Here is a 20,432-nt window from a genome sequence, read left to right as displayed (position 1 = left end):
CAGTAACACCCTACAAGTAATCCCTAACCAAACCAGTAACACCCTACAAGTAACCCTTGAGCAAAACTAGTAACACCCTACAAGTAATCCCTAACCAAACCAGTAATACCCTACAAGTAACCCTTGAGCAAAACTAGTAACACCCTACAAGTAACCCCTAACCAAACCAGTAACACCTTACAAGTAACCCTTAACCAAAACCAGTAACACCCTACAAGTAACCCTTGACCAAAACCAGTAACACCCTACAAGTAACCCCTGACCAAACTAGTAACACCCTCACCAAACCAGTAACACCCTACATGTAACCCCTGACCAAACCAGTAATACCCTACAAGTACCCCTGACCAAACTAGTAACACCCTACAATTTTTGACGTAGAATGTTCGATCTAAGATTCCACGAAGAAAACGAGCTCACATTTCTTTGGTTCTCATCGGTTTCACTATTTCAAATGTTGTTGTTGATGATCTTCAGGATAATTAATCAAAATTTTTACAGCAATTTAACACCCAATTTCTACAATTTCGGGCTTTAATTGCAGCAATTTGGCAAAGAGGAGAGAGAAAATGGGCGGAGTAGAGATATGGTTGTTGGTGATGTGTGGTTTGGCTTGAAGAAGAAGCTAAGAAAAGAGGAGAGAGAAAATGGGCGGAGTAGAGATATGGTTGTTGGTGATGTGTGGTTTGGCTTGAAGAAGAAGCTAAGAAAAGAGGAGAGAGAAAATGGGCGGAGTAGAGATATGGTTGTTGGTGATGTGTGGTTTGGCTTGAAGAAGAAACTAAGAAAAGAGGAGAGAGAAAATGGGTGGAGTAGAGATATGGTTGTTGGTGATGTGTGGTTTAGCTTGGAGAAGAAGATAAGAAAAGAAGAGAGAGAAGAGTTGTGGTATTTTTTTAAAAAAAATAATAAAAATTGTGGTTGGCCACACCGTGTGGCCAGCCACATACAAAAATTTGTGATTTTATTAATATCAAATTTTTTATAGTTTTTTTGTATAAAAATAGAGATGTATAATCATACGTTTAGCATATTAAACATGGTAAAAGGTCAAATGAAACAAAGAAAATAGGAACAAAGGGATTAATAAGACGTTAATATAATATTTTTCTCAAAAAAATAATATAATAATAAAATAGAAATATGATAGTGGAGTAGTGGGGTACGGTGTGACATTAAGGACATTGCATGTTTGGCTTGGTGTCCACTAAAAGGCAATTGGGTAGACGAAAGACGATAGTCCCACACTTTTTGGTGGAGACTTTACAAACAATCCAAACAACTTTTGTTTGCCTTTTTTTTGACAGTTGAAAATTCCCGCGAGAATTCGTTACCCTTTACAACAGAAGATAGCATTGTTAAGAGTGACGTGAACACCACCCTAACATTTTTAAATACGTACGAGATACGAGTACTTCGTATCTCTTCTCTAAATTATCATCATTATAAATTAAGATTAACTATCACTCGTGTATAAAGTATTATATAATTTGTCCTCTTATTCTACATTCATCACGTCTTAAGAGATGAGTTTGAAGTAAAGAGAAATGATAAATATTGAGAGTTATTTTTCTCCAAGCATAAACAATTTTTTTTTTTTTGATGAAGACAAATAAAGGGGTAATCAACAAATCACAATAATGCTCCTTACATTTATGACATGTTAAGTTGATAGTTAACGTTCTTGGCGATATATTTTCTTTACATGAAAAATATAACAACTCTACCAATAAAATCTAAGTGATTGTACAATTTAATAATATGTCATTAAGATCAATTGACCTAGTTTGCCAGCTTAGTGATATTATTAATGTCGATACATTGCAAGTTACGTACCTAATTTTCCAATAATATACTTCTTAATTTCTTATGCATTAGAAATGCATGTATACTATTGTACATGTTTTGCTTGTGAAGTATTATGCTAAATAATCTTAATTGTAAATGATTTTATCATGATTTTTGCTAGGGGTCGAATATTCTTACTAACATTTTGTATTTGTTAGTTGATATCAATATTACTCCACTTTAACAATCTCGACATATCCTCAAATCTACAGTTGTACTCATGTTACTATTTGTAAAACCTTCCAAATTTATGATAAAAGTATCCAAAGCTTACATATATTATTTCTATGTAAAAAAATAATAAATTCCACCAATTCATATGGATCTTGAAAAAAAATCTATATATTTTGTACACAAATTCTTATATCACGCGGTTGGTCACATTGTGTGACCAACCATTATATGGATTATTACTTCGCTAGTGTTATAGGGTTTATTCGGTCAATGTTATAAGGGTTACTTCGTTAATGTTATGAGGTTACTCAGTCAGTAGTATAAATGATACTCGATCAGTGATAGGTTAGACGATCAGTGTCATAAAGGTTACTTTGTTTTTATACAAGTGATCACAAATAAGGTTTTTTTTAAAAAATTAATTTTTCTTTTTATTTTATTTTTTTAATTTTTTATGATATAAAAAAGAAAGCAGTAATTTGAAGAAGAAGGGAATCCGATAGCGTGTAGAGAGAGAAAGAGGGAAAGGAAAAGAAAGAGTGCGTGTTGGCAAGCAACTAAGCATAGCTCAGATCTCTTTCCTACCATACTCTGTTATTTTATATTCCTCCTTTTTTCCTCCCAAAAAAACATTTTCATATCAAAATACAGAAATTCTATATTTCCATTTATACATATATCATACACAAAAATTTATTAAACCTTCTCCAATCCCAAAGAAGATTTATAAAAATTTATGTCATTTGGGAGAAAATGGCAAATACCCAATTTGTATTTATTTGAAAATTTCAAAATTCTGGGATTTTTATCTTTATTTCTGGAAAAAGAAACAAAATTTGCAGCTCATTTCTTATCTTTTTCATGTGGCTTTGATGCTAAGCTGTAAAAAAAGTGATTCAAGATAATAAAAAGAAAGGAGGACCCATTTGTATTTGGGGGTCTTCTTTTACAATTCTTCCAAGTTTATCATTTTCTCTCTCCAATTTTTTGTGGTTGGTGTAATTTTACAGGAATTTTGTTGCCCAGATTACTCTTTTTTTGTCTTCTGAAGATAGGTGTTTTGCCTCCTTGTAAGTTATTTACTTTATAAGTATTATGTTCAATTAATTGATTTTTTAGCTCATTTTAGTTTATTGTATTTATGCAATTGAATATGCTTGATTATGATTCTGATGATGTGATGGTATAATAATTTCTAAATATTGACAGTTGGAAAAACAAAATTTGTGGGATTTTAAATGGGTTTTCTAGCTTGTAAGAGATAATGCTGATACAAATTCTTCCTGCATTTTTGAATTAATTGATACTCTCTCCATTCCTAAATTGTGATTACTCCTATTATAATCTAGAACTTTTGGATTTTCAAGATCGAACTTTGACCAATAATTTCTCTCAAAATCTATAGAGTAAAACTGCTAAGAATATGTATTTTGTTAGATAAGTATGAAGTATATCTAAGAAAGGTGTAGTATATCTGAGAAAGGAATGATCTAGTGTTGTGGAACTGAAAGTTTTGTGAATTTGGGTTGGTAGGTCTGCAATGGGGAAGTCAAGTGGGAAGAAGAAAAAACAAATTGGGGAGAAATCAGGAGATTTGACCCAAAAGCAAAATAGATCAGTAGATAACAGCCCGAGGGCGTATGATAAGGATACAGAAGTTTTCATTGCCATGGCACAGGAGTTGAAGGATGAGGGTAACAGATTGTTTCAAGGGAGGGACTCTGAAGGAGCCTTGTTGAAGTATGAAAAGGCGGTTAAGTTGCTACCGAGAAATCACATAGATGTCGCCTATCTTCGCAGCAACATGGCTGCTTGTTATATGCAAATGGGTATAAGTGATTATCCTCGAGCTGTTCATGAATGTAATTTAGCTCTAGAAGTTACTCCAAAGTACAGCAAGGCTCTTATAAAGAGGGCTAGGTGTTATGAGGGGCTCAACAGGTTGGAGTTGGCTTTAAGAGATTTGAATGCAGTTCTATCCATGGAGCCGAACAATTTAACAGCCTTGGAGATAGCGGAGAGGGTGAAGCAGACTTTAGAAAGTAGAGGTGATAGGGTATTTGACCATCCTCTTCCTGAGTATAATGAATCTCCTAGTGTTCCAGCTTCACAGCCTCTATCCAAAGCAGTAAAAGAGAAATCTAAGAAGAAAAGTAACTCGAAATATGAGGAGGAGAAGGCAGAAGATGACGGAAAATGCTTGGAGGACATATTGGAAAAGAAAACAGTAAACAAGAAGACAGTGGCTGTTAAAGAAGATAAAAAAGCCAGATCCCAAGAAAAGAAGAAGGCGTTGAAGACCAATGTACAAACAAAAGCAGAAGATAGTCAGCTGAGGGAAGTTGAGGATCTGTTAGAGAAGAAAACTGAGGATAAGGTGGTGGTTGAGGAGAAGATGTCTTATGCAAATGGAGATGAGCCAAAGAATAATGTGAAATTGGTTTTTGGAGAGGATATTAGGTGGGCACAACTGCCTGTAAATTGTAGTCTCTTGAAATTGAGGGAGGTCATACAGGATAGGTTTCCAACGTCAAAGGCAGTTCTTGTCAAATACAAAGATCATGAGGGTGACATGATCACTATTACGACCAGTGATGAGCTAAGACTGGCTGAAGCATCTGCCGGCCCCCAAGGTTCCGTGAAGATTTACATAGTAGAAGTTAGTCCAGAGCATGATCCTTTCTATGAGAAAATAAGAGTTAACGATTTGTCAGAGAACGAAAATTGTAGAGGAAAAAAAGTAAATGAGCAGGGGACATTGTGCATTGAAGAATGGATTGTTCCATTTGCTCAATTGTTCAAGAATTATGTTGGATTCAGCTCTGATGCATACTTGGATCTTCATGAGCTAGGGGTGAAGCTCTATTCTGAGGCCATGGAAGAGACAATTAGTTGTGAAGAAGCTCAGGTCCTGTTTGATATAGCAGCTGAAAAGTTTCAGGAAATGGCAGCATTGGCACTGTTTAATTGGGGAAACGTCCACATGGCACGGGCAAGGAAGCGAGTACATTTTGAAGAAGATTCGACCCAACAAATTATGCTTGATCAGGTAAAAATTGCCTATGATTGGGCCCAACAGGAGTATGAGAAAGCAGGGCAGAAATATGAAGCAGCACTTAAGATAAAGCCAAATTTCTATGAAGGTCATCTAGCGTTAGCACTACAGCAGTTTGAGCAGGCAAAACTTGCTTGGTACTATGCAGTTGCAAACAATGATGATTTAGACACATGGTCACCAAATGGTGTCCTTGACCTGTATAATAAAGCTGAGGAAAACATAGAAAAAGGCGTGCAAATGTGGGAGGATTCAGAGCTGCAGCGTCAAAGTGCAATCTCCAGCCTTAAAAACAGCCATGCTCAGATGCAGAAAATGGGTTTTGATCGTCTATTTAAAGATATATCAACTATTGATAGTGAAGAGATGGCCATGACTTTCAGTTCCCAGGTTAATGTTCTATGGGGTACCATGCTTTATGAAAGATCTATCATGGAGTTTAAGCTAGACCTGCCAGTTTGGCATGAATGTCTGGAGGTCGCTCTTGGAAAATTTGAACTTGCAGGAGCTTCTCCGACTGATATAGCTGTTATGGTGAAGAATCACTGTTCTAATGATTCCGGGGTAGAAGGTAGATGTCTAGATCAAATACAGAACTATGCATTAATTTCAATCCTTCTGCCATTTGGAGTGCTTAACTATGTGTCATGATTTTAGGTGTAGGTTTCAGGATTGACGAGATTGTACAAGCATGGAACGAGATGGATGATGCAAAAAGGTGGTACACTGGAGTACCGTCATTCCGCCTTGAACCATTACTGCGGCGACGGGTGTCAAAAATATATTATGCACTTGATCAGGCATGATTAAGATATTTCCAATTCAGATGACATGAAGTATGTCCCAGAACTTAGGTTACTCCTGAAGTACCAAGCACCAATATTTCCAGATGTGTAATTCTTTAATTGAGGTGAGTTAGTGAATATGCTTAGCTTGTCTCATAGTTTCTGCATTCTTCACATGCATCGTTTTGTCCTATCTGATTAATTGTTTGTTTCTCTCAATTATTCGAAATTTATGAAGGTGAGGTTGCCTGGATTTGTATTGGATGATTTTATGGTTGGCTGTTGTTGTACTATGTTAGAAACAGTAGCTTGTCTTACCTGCTTATAGACAATTTATCATTTTTTTCATCCCCTAGCAGCTAGATATTACATAACTGTCCCAACTGCCCAACTGGTAACTTGACTAGAGTTATCAAATTGAGTTCAAGGGCTATATGCTGTGATATACAAGTTCAGAGAGCACAACCCTATCAAACAGTTTTTAAATCACAACCCTGTCAAAACTTATTACTGAATGAATGTGATTAAATTTCAATTCAATCCTATCTAACAAGTCTAATGTTCAGAGACTTTCTGTCATCTTATTGAGAAATTGGCTTCAATGATGTTGATCCTGGTGTATATGTGTGTACTGCCCCCATTAATAGGGACAGTGATTTGGGAAGATATCCACAAAATAATTCCCACTTCCTCGGTGGAGATGAGCTTCCCTGAAGGTCTCAAGTCTCTTTGATGCTAGAGAAGGACACTACCTCATTAGATACCATGTTTAGGTCAACAAGAAAATGCGGGGCTGCTATAATAGGCCAGTTGTTAGTTTGTTGAGTCCGGATATAAGTTTGACATCAGTTGAGATATTGTTTTGCATAGGACAAATATATAGTTGTATTTAAACTTGTTGCTGAACAGATGAATTACTTGGGCTTATGTTGATTTTCATTGATAAATTAATAGATGATTTTCAAGTAGAGGGTATGCCTTATGGTGTAACATGATAGAATAGAACATACATTTGAAGCATAATTTATAGCTGTATCAAATCCTTCTCTGCCTCTAAGTTCTAATCCTATATATTAGAGTAACTTGCCTTCATCTTATGTAGCTGATTTCTCTGCTTTTCTTATGCAGGTCAGGCAATTTTTTTTCTGTGTGCATCAACTCACAGGGCCTTCATTTGGAAAAAGGAACTAAGTTGCAATTTTGTTGTTTCTACATTTTACACACCATATTGGGCAGAGATGAAACAGTTGAAGTCCACTTATGGCAGCGTTTTGCTTTAAATTCATCACATTCCCAATGCAAGAATTGAAAGGCAATATATAATTCCTAACAGAAAGTACTTATCATATTCTTTCTCAGCTAGTGTAGCTTTTGTATTTGTATTTTGAGCTATGGGGTGTGGCAAAGTGGTACTGCACACACACTCCCGATTCTGCAGTCCAAGGATCGAGCAGTCATAGTGACACATGAAGGAGGGCCAGCAGTATCTCTGGGCAGTAACTGAGCTACAACAAGGTTTTGCGAGAAGCTACTAATTTTGTGGCCGACAACATACCACCCCTGCCCCTCCCCCCCAAAAAAAAAAAAAAAAAGAAAGGATTGGCTAGTAATTATTGTATACAAAATAGTGTTTGTCTGATGTCTTTGTTTAGTTTTATTTTGTGTTAGTTTTGCGCCCTTGTTGTAGGAATGGAACTTGGCGCAAGATTAATGGTATGGTTATAGTTTGAAAGGTTTGTATTAGGCAATTTTTTTACTTAATTTTTTGGTGGTTATAATCTTATATCAATGTTAAATTGCCAATGTTGCTGTTTAATGATTATTAACATGCTTATTTCAATAAATTATAGAAAAAAGAATGAATAATTAAGACATATTTCTTCTTTATTCATGGTTCTTCCATCAAAGTAGGTATCACATAATGAAAATGTTTAAAAATCGAACAATCTTATAACTTATCACAACTTTACTTGTTATTAACTGAAGATTATAAAAAACATAGTTTTGTGCCATAATCTTAAAGATACAGCTTTTATTAACTGAAAATTAAATCTTTATCTTGCGGTGTACAAATACACACATCCATGATTCTATATTGAAAAATTTAACATCAGCATTATTTTGGATTTCATTACATTACGGAATGAATCTGATTATATTACAATTGGATCCTGCCTTCTGTTTCTATCTCAAATTGATTTAAAAAGGGAAGAGTAGCACATCTGCAATTTGAATTTGTTGTTGATAATGCATGCCAATTGCCAAGTGATACGAGGATAATTGATTTGGTAATCAAAAGGCGATTGAGCTTACAATTATTTACGTATTAGTATATAAATTACAGGGGGTGATTGAACTTACTATCTTAAAAATTATCAACTGAAGATTGAAACCTTAAACTTCAATAAATTTATAGTTTTGTACCATAATTAAAAAGATACAACTTCCATTTGTGTAGTGAAAGCATTATATACAGAGTTTAGAGTGCATGGCTATAATCACTAGTTCAGAAAAATCAAAGCTATTTACAATGATCCATCAAAGTTACTTTTCAAGATCTCACTCCATTTCTTAATTTTAATCTTAACTTAAAAGTGTGTTTATTTCCCCATTATATGTACAATGCCAGAAAAGAGGACAGAAATGGACTATTTACAGTTGCAGCTGATCTTATTCGGGACGAAAGCTGACCAGATTAGGAAGGGAGGAGGACTGCAGCTTCCGTATCTCAGATGCAGTTACCTTGCATGACTCTAGTGTCAATGAACGCAAGTTCTTCAAAGGCTTCAAGTGTTGCAGGCCATCATTAGTTATACGAGAATTTGAGACATTCAAAGATACCAATGCTGTTAATCCTACACCAATGAACAGGAAGATATGAGTAGACCCAACAAGGGTAACAACATCCAGCTTACATATCAGTGTATCATATGTATATTGCACCGGATTCTGGTAAACTTAATTCAAAATGAAAGTGTTTGTGTGGGAGGGGTAGAGATTCAGGGAAACGATTACAACACAGTTTTATACAAATATCTTAAAAATATGCAGGGTAGATTTTCGTTTTAAGATATTCCCTCCATATGCAGTTAGTAGTCACGCACATAGGCACCCACTGTATGGTGTCTAAAAAATGTATTGCATTGATTTATGATTGAATTAACTACTATGCCACCGCTACATAAATTAATTAATGGGAAGAACATAGGATAAGATGGAACAATGGAGGCTTTGGTGAAAAGTTGGCTGAGATAAGTGGATGGCTCACCCCTTTAACTAGCATAAGAAAGTCAAAACAAGGGTACACAAACCAACCATTTTGCATGCTTTAAAGTAATACAAGTATTAAGATTACATTTGGATTTAATCTTAATTTATAAGTCGAACCCAAAGTGCAATTACTATCAAACCTATCTTGTTGAAAAGTTGAATTGCTTTAAATTAATTGGAACAAAAAATTATATCTACTGAGTAACAATAAAGACGTACCAGAAACCATTTCCAGGGCCTTGTCAGTGAGGTTGCCGTTTTGAGACAAATTGAGCAGCGTAAGAGAAGTAAGATCTTTAATGTTCTTCATACCAGCATCCGTCAAGCCTCCACCGCATATTTCAAGTGACAGGAGGTTCTTGAAGCCTGCAACAGCAATAAAAATTTAAGGTATTTCAACAGGATTTTATCTATACCAAAAGAAAAAATCTTTTTGACAGTAACTTCCCCTTTCCTTCAACCCAGAGAGAGAGAGAGAGAGAGAGAGAATCCCCTCTCAATAGACCATCATCATCATGCTAGCACACACCTTTTTTCTTCTAGCCCACACTATTAGATCGAGGCCAAGGATTAGGGTAGGAGAAGGAAAACAGGCCAACTCCCCATTATCTCCACTCGGGCAAGTACCAGTAAGTTGGGTCAGCTTTCACTTCCCCGAGTATGGGAAGTGAGCAAGGGTGGGAGTGAAGTCAACATATTTTTATACCAATGTATGTACAGAACAGAACTCAAGAGATCTAAGATATTTGGCAATTGATACTGCCAATTATACAGCCTGAATTCACAAGCACTGGAAAACTTGTAAAATCTGTTCAGCATGAGAGAGCTTAGATAAGATGTTAAAACAGCAGAAACCCACATGCAGAGCAAGATGTGAGTTGCTATTCATGACAAGGGGATGAATTTTTTCTAGTATACAAGAATAGTGTAATTAGTGACAAGTGGATTAGTGGACGGAAAGGATTAAATTAATAAGGTGTGGTAATACATTAGTGTTATTTCCCAAAAAGAAAGAACAATCCTGTAACGGACAGAACCTTCTTTAAAGATCAGGATTCAGGATAATATTAATGTTGCTGTCATAAATCAGTACAAAACATTGCACAACAAAAGCAAGTTGGCATGACTTACAGCGCAAATATTGAGTCCCTGAGTCTGTAATTCGTGCACCAAAAAGATCTAGATGAGTCAAGCCTTCCAGACCTGCAACATCATATACAAGACTCCACATATAACTTTTTGACATACAATTCCGATCCACATATAAATGTATGTAGTAAATATGCCAACTGGCTCACAGTTGAAGCAAGCTGAGTAATAAAATACTACTCCGTATCATATTTCTTGAACGATACATTTGTTAATGCACACAAATTGCTTACTTGTCAGAGCAGCTAACCCAACATCAGTGATTTGGCGAGCATCAAGGTTTAGTGATTTCAGAGAACTTAAACCCGACAACTTCTTCAGACCAGCATCAGTAACCAAGGTAAATGACAGATTTATGCTCTCAAGATTCGCCAGTCCTACAAATTTGAAAAAAATTTGATCATATCAAGTCAGTTCTTATCAATAGAACTCTAGAAAAAACATTCCCAAAAAAGCTGTCAATAATGACACAAGAATGATGTCTTACCACTCAGATACCGCAGCCCATTGCTTCCAACTTCAGTATCTGATAACTCCAAATGTTTCAGCAGCAAAAGTCCTATTCAGAAGAATCACAATGCTTAGCATACAAATGCTCCCAAATGCAAACATACAAGATCTAAAGATCATTAATATAAGCCCTAATTTAGCCATAGCCACTGGCACCGAATCTTCAAGCATTCCAAGTTAATAAAATCAATTAATTGCAAAAAACAGAAAGAAAGAAAGAGAAGTTATTGAGCTTCATAGTAAGCAGCAAATTATCAGAAACCAAAGAAACAAAACATTTGCACATGGAAAATGGGCCTTATTGGCATAGATATAACATTATAAAGGACACAAAGAGCATAATCCTATAACAAAATGTAATTGAATCTCAACCCATCAATTTGCCATCAGCTATAAAACGAGTCATGAAGCCAAAATTACAAGCCACAAAGGGCGGGTTTAATAGGAGATTCAGAAAAAATTTCATCTGCAAAATATTGACATGCAAGAATACAATACTCACTTAAACAGACAAGCTTGTTCAAGAGCGAAATTCTGCTATGAATTGATATTAGGGGAGGGGAAATTTAAGTAGTTGTATTAAGTCACTTGGGTAATAACCTATCTAGTTAGAGGAAGAGCTCTATAAATAATTAGAGAGAGGACTTATGTTAGATATTGATGAGTGTTTTGGGTTAGTTTCGAAAGCAAAATTGGGAGTTAGTCCACCCTCCACCTCTTGAAAGTGGGATATTTTTATTTTTATTTTTTTTTTTTTTTTTTTTTTTTTGACAAAAAAACAGAACCTTGAAAGTGGGAATTATCCTATACAAATTGCTGTATTTCAGTTATTAATAAAGGGAATCATCTTCTTCCTATTTTCTGCCATTAATGATGCCTAAGATAAGTTAAATATAGCAAATTCTTACAAAAGCATGCAGACAAGCATTAATACAGCAGCTTTAAATAAATTGATTTTAAAAATAACCAAGTGAACATCAAGACAGATTATAGGTGAAAGAACAAGGGAGAGTTAGGTTAAAGAACAAACCTGTCAGGTTAGCAAGTCCTTCATCACCAATCCTACAGGAGTCCAAGTTCAAGGTTTCCAAATTTGATAAACCTGAAATCACGCAATAAAGGAAGAAAGAAACAACCTGAGCATTCATGCAAGTCGCTAACCCTTCAAGTTAACAAGAATAATGCTTTATAACTGGCCATATATGAAAAACTTACTACATAAGTGCTAAGATTTATTCAAGAAAGTATGCAACATCTGATAAAGAAGCGAGGATGCAGAAGTCTGAGATATTAATTTTAGCAACAAGTTTAACAAAATTGGAATTCTGCTTTTCTGAGAGCCAAACTAAACGTTTTTTCAAGTTAACTAAGAAAATTTATCATGTTTATTGACAATCTTTTCCTTGAAGGAAAGCGAGAAAATTCAGGCTAGAATGTAGCGTATTTTAATCAGTATTGGTTACAGGGTAATTCATTGACCATTAATCGTTTAAATACATGTCCTCTCAGAAGTTTACATAGGGTAGAACCAAGTAATATCTTTTTTTTTTGTGAAAAAACCTATTTTAAATAAGGGCCAAGAAAATGACACAGCCTCCATTCATCCACTGGCAGAAATTAAAAGGAACCTATTACATTCATCAGTGCAAGTACACACATAGAGAATGACACAGAAGGGGGAGAGAGTGAAGAAGCAATAAAACCTTTGAGATGAACCAAACATGCATCTGTTATATTGTTGAAGGCCAGATTGAACACCTTCAAGTTCTTAAGTCCTGTAAAACGGGTAATCAAAGATCCAAATTTAGAGGTAGCATAAAAAAGCAAATTTTAGAGGAAATTACATAGCATTGGTATTGTCAATCAATAAAATCTCAATAAAAATAACCTGAGAGCTTGTCAAAACCATGATCAGACAGGCCGCATCTGCTAAGGTTCAAGTATGACAAAGCTACAAGAGCTGCATCAGCAAAAATAAATTGAGGGATGAGGACCTTCAATGAACAATTCAATCTAAAATGTTTTTCGCTCACAAGATTTGCCATATGATCAAGTTAAAAACATTACTTAACAAAAAAAGGGACAGCACAAGACTTTCCTTTCTAAAATTCAAATATTTGGTGATACACAATTCTACAAGAGAAAGGTAGAACTTATTTCTCTACCCCTTCTCATTTCATCATTGATTTACTGCTGAAGATTAACAAGTAATAAGCTTCTAGGGTTTGCAGACAAGATCCAGGACTCTGCCAAGCCCACAATACAATTTAAAAGCCTCGGAGATGGGCATTCTTGTTAGATACTCCTTCCTATCCTTTCTGTTCTTGTTGAATCTACATAGATTATAGTGCAAATGGGATCTAATCTAATACTTTCACGATAAATATATAAGAAAAAAATTATACTATTGGGATCTTGTTTAATTTGTCTTCGTATAATGTTACACAGAATTAAGTTTTTTAATTCTGCAAAATAATCATTACATCGCCGCCGTTTGCAACACCAGTGTAAAATTGTCACCAATTACTGCCACCGCTCCATAACTACCGTTGGTACAAAAAGACCAAATTTAGCACCAAATCCATGAAAACTACCTAGTACTTCAAGTAAAAGACCCATTTTTTATAATACATGTTTAAAGATGTTTATGCTTAAAGGTGTACATTGGAAACTGTGCAAATAGTAAAACAAGAACAACATAATGATGCGGATGGAGCATTGAGTTTCAGAATATGAAAAATAAAGATGGTGGGTACTAATAAATAACCTGAAATGGAGTCCAAACATGCAGCACTAAGCTGGCAACCTTCCAAGTTCAACAATATAAGATTTTGCAATCCTGACAGCAAAAGAAATTGGCTCCATCAGCACAATAAAGGGGGGAAAAAAACTTGAAATAATAATTGACATAAAAGAATCTGGAAAATTAGCTGATAGACTCAGAAATTTAAATTGGTTAGGAAGGTGCCTACCTTTCAAATATGAAACGCCAGCATCAGTGATACTGCTGCAAGAAACTTGCAGCTCCCTCAAGTTTATAAATTCTGGAGTACCATAAGAAAGAATGCAGAAGAAAAAAAAAAAAAAAAAAAAAGAGTACATCAATCTAGCTTAAACCAAAGTGCAAACATGTGCAATCATTTTGACAAAAAAATAGTCACAACTTAACAATTAGCTATACCAAATATACACATTATTGTTACATCATTGACTAAGATATGTTAAATTGGTCCATGAGAGGTACTGGACAATCAAAAAAAAAAAAAAAAGGGTTTAGAAGCAGCTATTATTGAGAAAGTTTTCACAAATGATGATTGCAAGAGTCGAGACTCATGTACATACATGACAAGTTGATGCTTATAAAGCCAATGGACATGAAAAAAAAGCAAATAACTCACCTGAAATTGCCTCCATATCTGAGTCTGTGACACATTTACAATACCTAATGTTAAGAGACTTGAGCTTCTTCAGACCTACAAGTATATGAAACATAAAAGTTCAGAGGTATTGTACAACAGTACAGAGTAAAACATAGCTTGCATCAAGAAAAAAAAAATATTTCTCAAGAATCTCAACCAAGAAAATTATCCCATCCCCAATAAGAGCCTAAGCTCACTGCTTAATACATATTTTACCATCAAGGTAAACAATAACATGCATTTACCATTTACAGGTTCAATTGCACATCTTAACCCTTGGCAGAATGGTTCTTTATATACACTGTGATTGGGAAAAAACACACACACACACACACACAAATGCCCCACAATACACAAGGAGTAGAGCACATTTAGTGATTAATTATTTTCAGTCTGTTATAATCTAAATCTGAAATTGATCAAGACCGAAACTTTCTTTTTTGTTGAACGTATAAAGGACAGAATAACACTGCTCATCATGTGTGCGCCAAGTAAGAACTCCTTTCACTGCTAAATAATCAATTTTAATGAAACAAATCTTGACCTGATAGGTGTCAAGTCAGAAACAAAATGTAAAATAACTCAGAGCCTCAACGTATAGATCTCAGTATAACATGACATAGCAGGCCGCCAAAGTATGAACTATATTACATTTATAGTAGTGTAATAAATCAAGTTTTAAAAGGCAAAGAAGCATGCCAAGGAGATGGCCGTCTTGGAGCCTAGTTCATGAAGTATAAGCGAAGGCGTGCCACAGCAGAGAAAGCGCCAAGTGAAGAAAGAAATGCATTTTCATAATTTAAAATTATACTCTGTCAGGCAAAAAAGATTTATCCAGAATATGTATCTTGTAAAAAAGCAATATTACTGATAATACTTGATGCAGCATCTATAGAACATCATACTTCCTCAGTTCATCAATAATCGCAATATTTTGACTTTTGTTACTAAAAAAATTAATTTTGACCAATGCTATTATGCAAAAGGTTGTTGGATTTAGTCTCAGCATAAAAATTCAAAATATCATCTAGTTTGTAATTTTTACTATATATATTTACAAATAATAATAGTTGAAGTAGTGTATTGGCAAGCGTAAAAGCCAAAACATTGCAAGTGATTAAGTACAAAAGAAGCATAAAACGAACTTAAATTCATGATCACAGTTGCCATAAAGGCTACTGTATGATGTATCTAGGCATGCCTCTTAATCCTCAAACATCTTAGTGGTTGGTTCAGCAATATTGCATGGACAAAAACCATAGAGTAGATGACCTAGAGACCTAGAGTGCTAATGTGCTATGCACCTCAGCGTTTCAAGTCAACAAAAGCTATACCCAAATGAAGTCAAGACACATTCTCCTCCATGAAAAAGACAAACTCTGAATTTGATGGATCTTCTATAATATGATGAATAAACATCATGAAAATTTGACTTTATACAGGTAAGGATATACCAGGAAACTAACCTTTAAGATAAACAAAACCGCCATGAATCCCAGAACATCTCTCAAGATCCAATTCAAGCAAGTTGACTAAGCTGGAGAAGGCACGCATTCCTTCAACGGTCACAGCATAACTCCTCCTTAAACTCAAAGAAGAAAGGTTTGAAAGCCCTGAAAAACAATAAGTTCATCAGTTTCCAGTCAAAAGGCAAAAGATAGCATATAATCCATGCTGACCCCCCCCCCCCCCCCCCCCCCCCCCCCCCCCCCCCCCCTCCTCTCTTCCTCCCAACCTCTTTATTTGTAAAAGCACCACCAAAGAAAGGGATTTTAAAGTGTCATCATGTAAGGAAAAAATTTAGCCAACAAAAGGATGACTTGTAAATAAGTACACACAATCAAGGAAGACTGTTTTTGAGCAGACAAAATAGGACTAAAGTTAACCATAAAAGAACTTATCCCTTGTTTGAAAAACTTAACAAGAAGAAAATCAAATTTTGGCTTTAGAGAACACACATGAAAAACATTTCCGCTCTCTTGATGAAGTTGATACTTGATACCATCCTGAGCTCTTGACCTACCCGGATACATGTCTTTGTTTTTCATTATCCAGAAAATATCTAGAAAATGCAAATAACAAATTTGCAAAAATGCTATTACTTCAAAACATGACTCATACTTCCATATTATAACTTCCATTTTTAAGCCACATTACCTAGTTATGTTGATGTACCACAAAAAAGATACAGCCTGGATGAAGATGGGAAAACAGTATGTTTTGTCTATTCACACAAAAAATTTGAACTTTACCATATTACTCTCACAAATTTCTACTCCCTCAGTCCCTTTTTGTTTGCACCATGGCCCACTTTCTGCGAGAGCTTTTTGGGTCAAATGGTGCGAACAATAAGGGATGGGGGGAGTTTCAGGCAGCAGCATCCATTTATTCTGAACCCCTCACCCAGATAAGAGGGTGAAAAGTCAGAAAATAACTGAAGCCATAAAGAATGTGACCAAAAAAGTAAGATAGCAGCAATGTTATGGATACTGGAAGATAAACTGGGCGCATGAGGCGCACCAAAAGCGCACAAGGCGCACCTGAGGCGCAAGTGAGGCGCACTTGGAGAAATCTCTGCCAATTTTTTTTAACTGCTTGTACAGTGCGCCTCACTTCAAAGAGGCGCGCCTCGGCGCACCTAGGCGCTGCATGACCCTTCTCGCTTCAGCGCGCCTTGAGCTTTTTTATACATTGCGCACGACCTAGAAGTAAACTATCAGAAAGTTCATAATTACCACAAGCAACTTAAAAATTTACCACTGAAATGCCTCAGGCCATTTGCTGAAATATGATCACAGTAATTGAAAGCCAAAGCTTGAAGATTGGAGCAACTTTTCAGGAGAGCCAACCCAGAATCTGTCACATCGGAACCAGAAAGATCAACAGAGAGTAAAGAGGAGCTTTGAGAAGAGACAACGTCAATCCAACTGTCGTCAACTCCAGGATAGTCTCCCAAGCAAATATCCTAGCAATATTAAAACACAGTCAGTCAAATTAACTATAGGGATCCATACAAACATATCACGGTAATGTCAGTTGCGCCAGACCTCTAGAGCACAGTCACGGAAAGCTTCAAGTGAAACATCAGTTAAGCGATGTGAGCGGACTAATTCATCAAATATTTGCTGACTTATATCTCTTGGAAGCACTGAGAATGACTTGTATTTATCGATATCCTGTACATAGAAAGAATACATATCATATGTATATAGCTTTGACAGATAACATACAAAAAGTAAAAGACAGAGGCATAACATTAACAAAAACCACAGCTACCTGACAAGTTTTATGAACGCATAGCTCCATCAAAGATGGGCAACTGACACCCTCTGGCTGACATCCTGATGTTGTCCTAAAGAATGGGGTGCCCAGTAACCATTTTGAACTCCCATTTTTACTGTATCTTCTATTGACCCCTATGCGCACACCGTCTTCATTGACCTGGTTACCCCTCTTCCTCGAACAAACCCCACCCATTGCACCAACAATATTTCTAAAAAGCTTCAAATGGAGCTAAGAATTTTTGGAGAGAGTATGAAAACCCCATGTACACCTAAATATCTTGTTGACCCTGTCACCAAAGTAACCAACAGAAAATCATAAACTTCCATCAACCATAGTAGAACAGTCAAATAGCATGCAGAATGAATCAAAAAAAAAAAGTTGTCGAGATTTGATTGCCCAGGAATTTTCTCAAGCACCATATCTCTTCACTAAAATTGATAACCTATAAGCTTAAATTAACCATATAGATCATATTAGTAGACACTATGGACCTATCACTTCTAAAAGTCTCAATATAACAAATACAATCATCATAAATTCTTGGACTCAAACAAAAAAGGGGAAAATATTTAAGCCATGTATATGAAGCTTAAGAGTAGAAATATCAAACATTAATAACATAAAGATACACACAATTTGTAAGGGAAATTGCTTAGGGACATGTATAAGAAGCTTAGAGTAGAAACATTAAACATTAAAAAAAATCAATCTGCACATAATGTAAAAGGGAAAATGCTTAGGGCCATGTATAAGTAGCTCAGAGTAGAACTATTAAACATTAATAAAAATCGATCTACACGTATTTTGTCATAAATTCCGAAATCATAACTACTTTGGAAAATACTTTAAAGCTTAAAAGATAACCCTTTAAGTTACTCATAGCAACACCCAAAAAATGTTACTCCATACAAAAAACATTCAAAAGTAGGAAGCTAAACAAGAAGAAGAACAAAGAAACCATGGACTGATCCCTTTAATCTTCTTTTCTACAAAGTCGAATCAACTATGTGAACCACCTAATGTAACAGTCAATCAGTCATTGAAGACGATCACAAAAATTAACTTAGCTACCCAATTTGGCAATTTAAAAAGAGATAACATTTCATCTCAAAAAGTTTTCGTTTTTATACTGTGTCTTTATATTAACACAATGTACCTAGAATTAGAAACTTCCACAGATAATATCATACTGAAAGATATATAATGAAAGCTTGAGCTCCCAATGTTCATTCAAAAAACCACATTCACAAAATAAACCAACTTACAAGTAACTTTACTTTGCACATAGTTAAGTTTTTTTTTTTTTTTTTTTTTTTTTTTTTTTTTTTTTTTTTTTTTTTTTTTTATGTAACAGTGTATAAAGCCGAAGGACAATAACGACTAAATTTGATCTGAGGTCTTAGGTACGGAGTACCAATTTTCAAGTCCGTACCAACTAAGCTAGTTGATATCGAACATAAATTACATACATATTCAAACAAATACAACAAAACAAGCAGATATACATTAATAAAAATCATCACTTTACCGAAATGTCTGATAATCGCAGAAATAATATTCCCTAAACTCTCAAATTATGATGATTAACACCAAATTATATTTTTTTTTCCCATAATTTCGAAAAAATAAATAATTGACAAAAAAAACTTAACTATAATAATCTTCATAATCATCCCAAAATAAACCCAACACAAAAAAAAAAAAAAAAAAAAATCTCAGATAAACCCTAAATGATCAGCTAATTAAAACATAATTCAATGCTAAAATTAAGAAATTAAATACAAAAAAAAGAATTAAAAGAATACCTTTCAAAATTGGAAATTGATGATGAAAAAATTGTTGAAGATGATCAAGTAAAAGAGTGAAGCAAAAAAAGAGGAGAGAGAAAACTGATGATGATGAAGATGAAGATGATGATGACACGAAGATGGAAGAACAAGAAGAAGTAACAAGTTACGAGTGTGGAAGAAAGCTGGTGAGTCCGAGCCTAGTTTTCGAACCTACGGATGTATGACACGTGGACGGTTGTAGTCGTTCGGTGGGAAGTCGTAATGGATAAGGAAGATAATTTGCAAAGGGCTGATGTGGGTCCTACTTTGCTTCCACTTTATCTGGTAAATATGTGTATTAAATATTTGTATTTATCTGTAATCTTGTCAGTGATTTTTTTCTTTTGATTGAAATTATTAATGAAATTATTCTTAATAATTCATTTAGGGGTGATAATATTAATAATACGATAATGTAAGATTGTTTTTTGAGATTAACGTTTTAAAAAAAACGGTTTGTGGAATCATAGGTTGCATACTTGCACGCAAGTGCAAAAGTAGTACTCGTAGCCATCAATATTTATTCAATAGAAGAAATTCTTTATTTGTACGTTGTGATTACATACATAATAGATGGTACAGTCGAGACTTTTTTATATTTTGTAGAACTATTTATATGAAATAGGAAGATATTTAAATGAGTAATGATTATACGAGTACTTAACTTATGATTTACGGAGTATTTTGTAGTGGGTTGTACCAATACTAATGTATAAACATTTTGTGACCCTTTATGTCTATTTTAAATTTTTAAGGACATCCTTATGTATTGCATTAGTATGAACTTAAAAATGCATATGGCACAGTGTTTTAGACTCCACAACACGGGAGGATATTTAGGTAGTTTGAACGGTTTACTTTGTCTTTTAAACTGACAATTTAGTCGTTCATAAGTATAACCTTTTTCAATTTAGCCGCCATGGGCCTTTATGTAAATGACTATTATTGGTCTATGTGTTTCCAAACAACATCATATGGGCCTGGGATACAATCCAAAGAATTCTCGGGGTCACAAAACATTTGAAATTGGTCCGATTTTGTGTATTACATAGCCTTCAATGTTTGCTTATGGAGAACATTCTTGCACCTGACAAGATTAAGCATCAAT

At 34.9% G+C, this 20,432-nt stretch overlaps 2 protein-coding genes across 2 annotated transcripts; one reads left to right on the top strand and one right to left on the bottom strand.

The window, feature by feature from the left end:
• Window positions 1–2,337: 2,337 nt before the first annotated feature.
• On the top strand, window positions 2,338–7,665 carry LOC145579750 (protein PHOX1-like). The gene is made up of 4 exons (XM_081636991.1): window positions 2,338–3,092; window positions 3,556–5,648; window positions 5,735–5,987; window positions 6,991–7,665. Exons 2-3 carry the CDS (start codon window positions 3,563–3,565, stop codon window positions 5,881–5,883), a joined length of 2,235 nt encoding a protein of 744 aa, XP_081493117.1. The 5' UTR covers window positions 2,338–3,092; window positions 3,556–3,562; the 3' UTR covers window positions 5,884–5,987; window positions 6,991–7,665.
• A 569-nt stretch (window positions 7,666–8,234) lies between these two features.
• LOC145579749 (uncharacterized) lies at window positions 8,235–19,434 on the bottom strand. The gene is made up of 16 exons (XM_081636990.1): window positions 19,301–19,434; window positions 17,487–17,781; window positions 17,258–17,386; window positions 16,968–17,175; window positions 15,677–15,823; window positions 14,190–14,264; window positions 13,764–13,835; window positions 13,559–13,630; window positions 12,680–12,751; window positions 12,495–12,566; window positions 11,822–11,893; window positions 10,769–10,840; window positions 10,515–10,658; window positions 10,264–10,335; window positions 9,352–9,498; window positions 8,235–8,717 (listed from the first exon to the last, which is right to left on the bottom strand). Exons 2-16 carry the CDS (start codon window positions 17,685–17,687, stop codon window positions 8,533–8,535), a joined length of 1,740 nt encoding a protein of 579 aa, XP_081493116.1. The 5' UTR covers window positions 17,688–17,781; window positions 19,301–19,434; the 3' UTR covers window positions 8,235–8,532.
• Between the last annotated feature and the right edge of the window lie 998 nt (window positions 19,435–20,432).

This window comes from Chenopodium album, chromosome 14 (assembly GCF_948465745.1).
Source record: "Chenopodium album chromosome 14, dcCheAlbu1.1, whole genome shotgun sequence".
Classification (NCBI taxonomy): Eukaryota; Viridiplantae; Streptophyta; class Magnoliopsida; order Caryophyllales; family Amaranthaceae; genus Chenopodium; species Chenopodium album.
Note: the sequence above shows the minus strand (reverse complement) of the source record. Positions and strands in the feature narration are given on the sequence as shown.

Excerpts from the sequence above, each read along its gene's own strand:
- LOC145579750 (XM_081636991.1), top strand. The coding sequence starts at position 3,563 with ATGGGGAAGTCAAGTGGGAAGAAGAAAAAACAAATTGGGGAGAAATCA. Across the intron at positions 5,649-5,734 it reads TAATGATTCCGGGGTAGAAG|GTGTAGGTTTCAGGATTGAC; the intron begins GTAGATGTCTAG and ends TCATGATTTTAG.
- LOC145579749 (XM_081636990.1), bottom strand. The coding sequence starts at position 17,687 with ATGGGTGGGGTTTGTTCGAGGAAGAGGGGTAACCAGGTCAATGAAGAC. Across the intron at positions 15,824-16,967 it reads TGGCCTGAGGCATTTCAGTG|GGCTTTCAAACCTTTCTTCT; the intron begins GTAAATTTTTAA and ends ATTGTTTTTCAG. Across the intron at positions 12,752-13,558 it reads ATGTTTGGACTCCATTTCAG|CTCTTGTAGCTTTGTCATAC; the intron begins GTTATTTATTAG and ends TTGCTGATGCAG.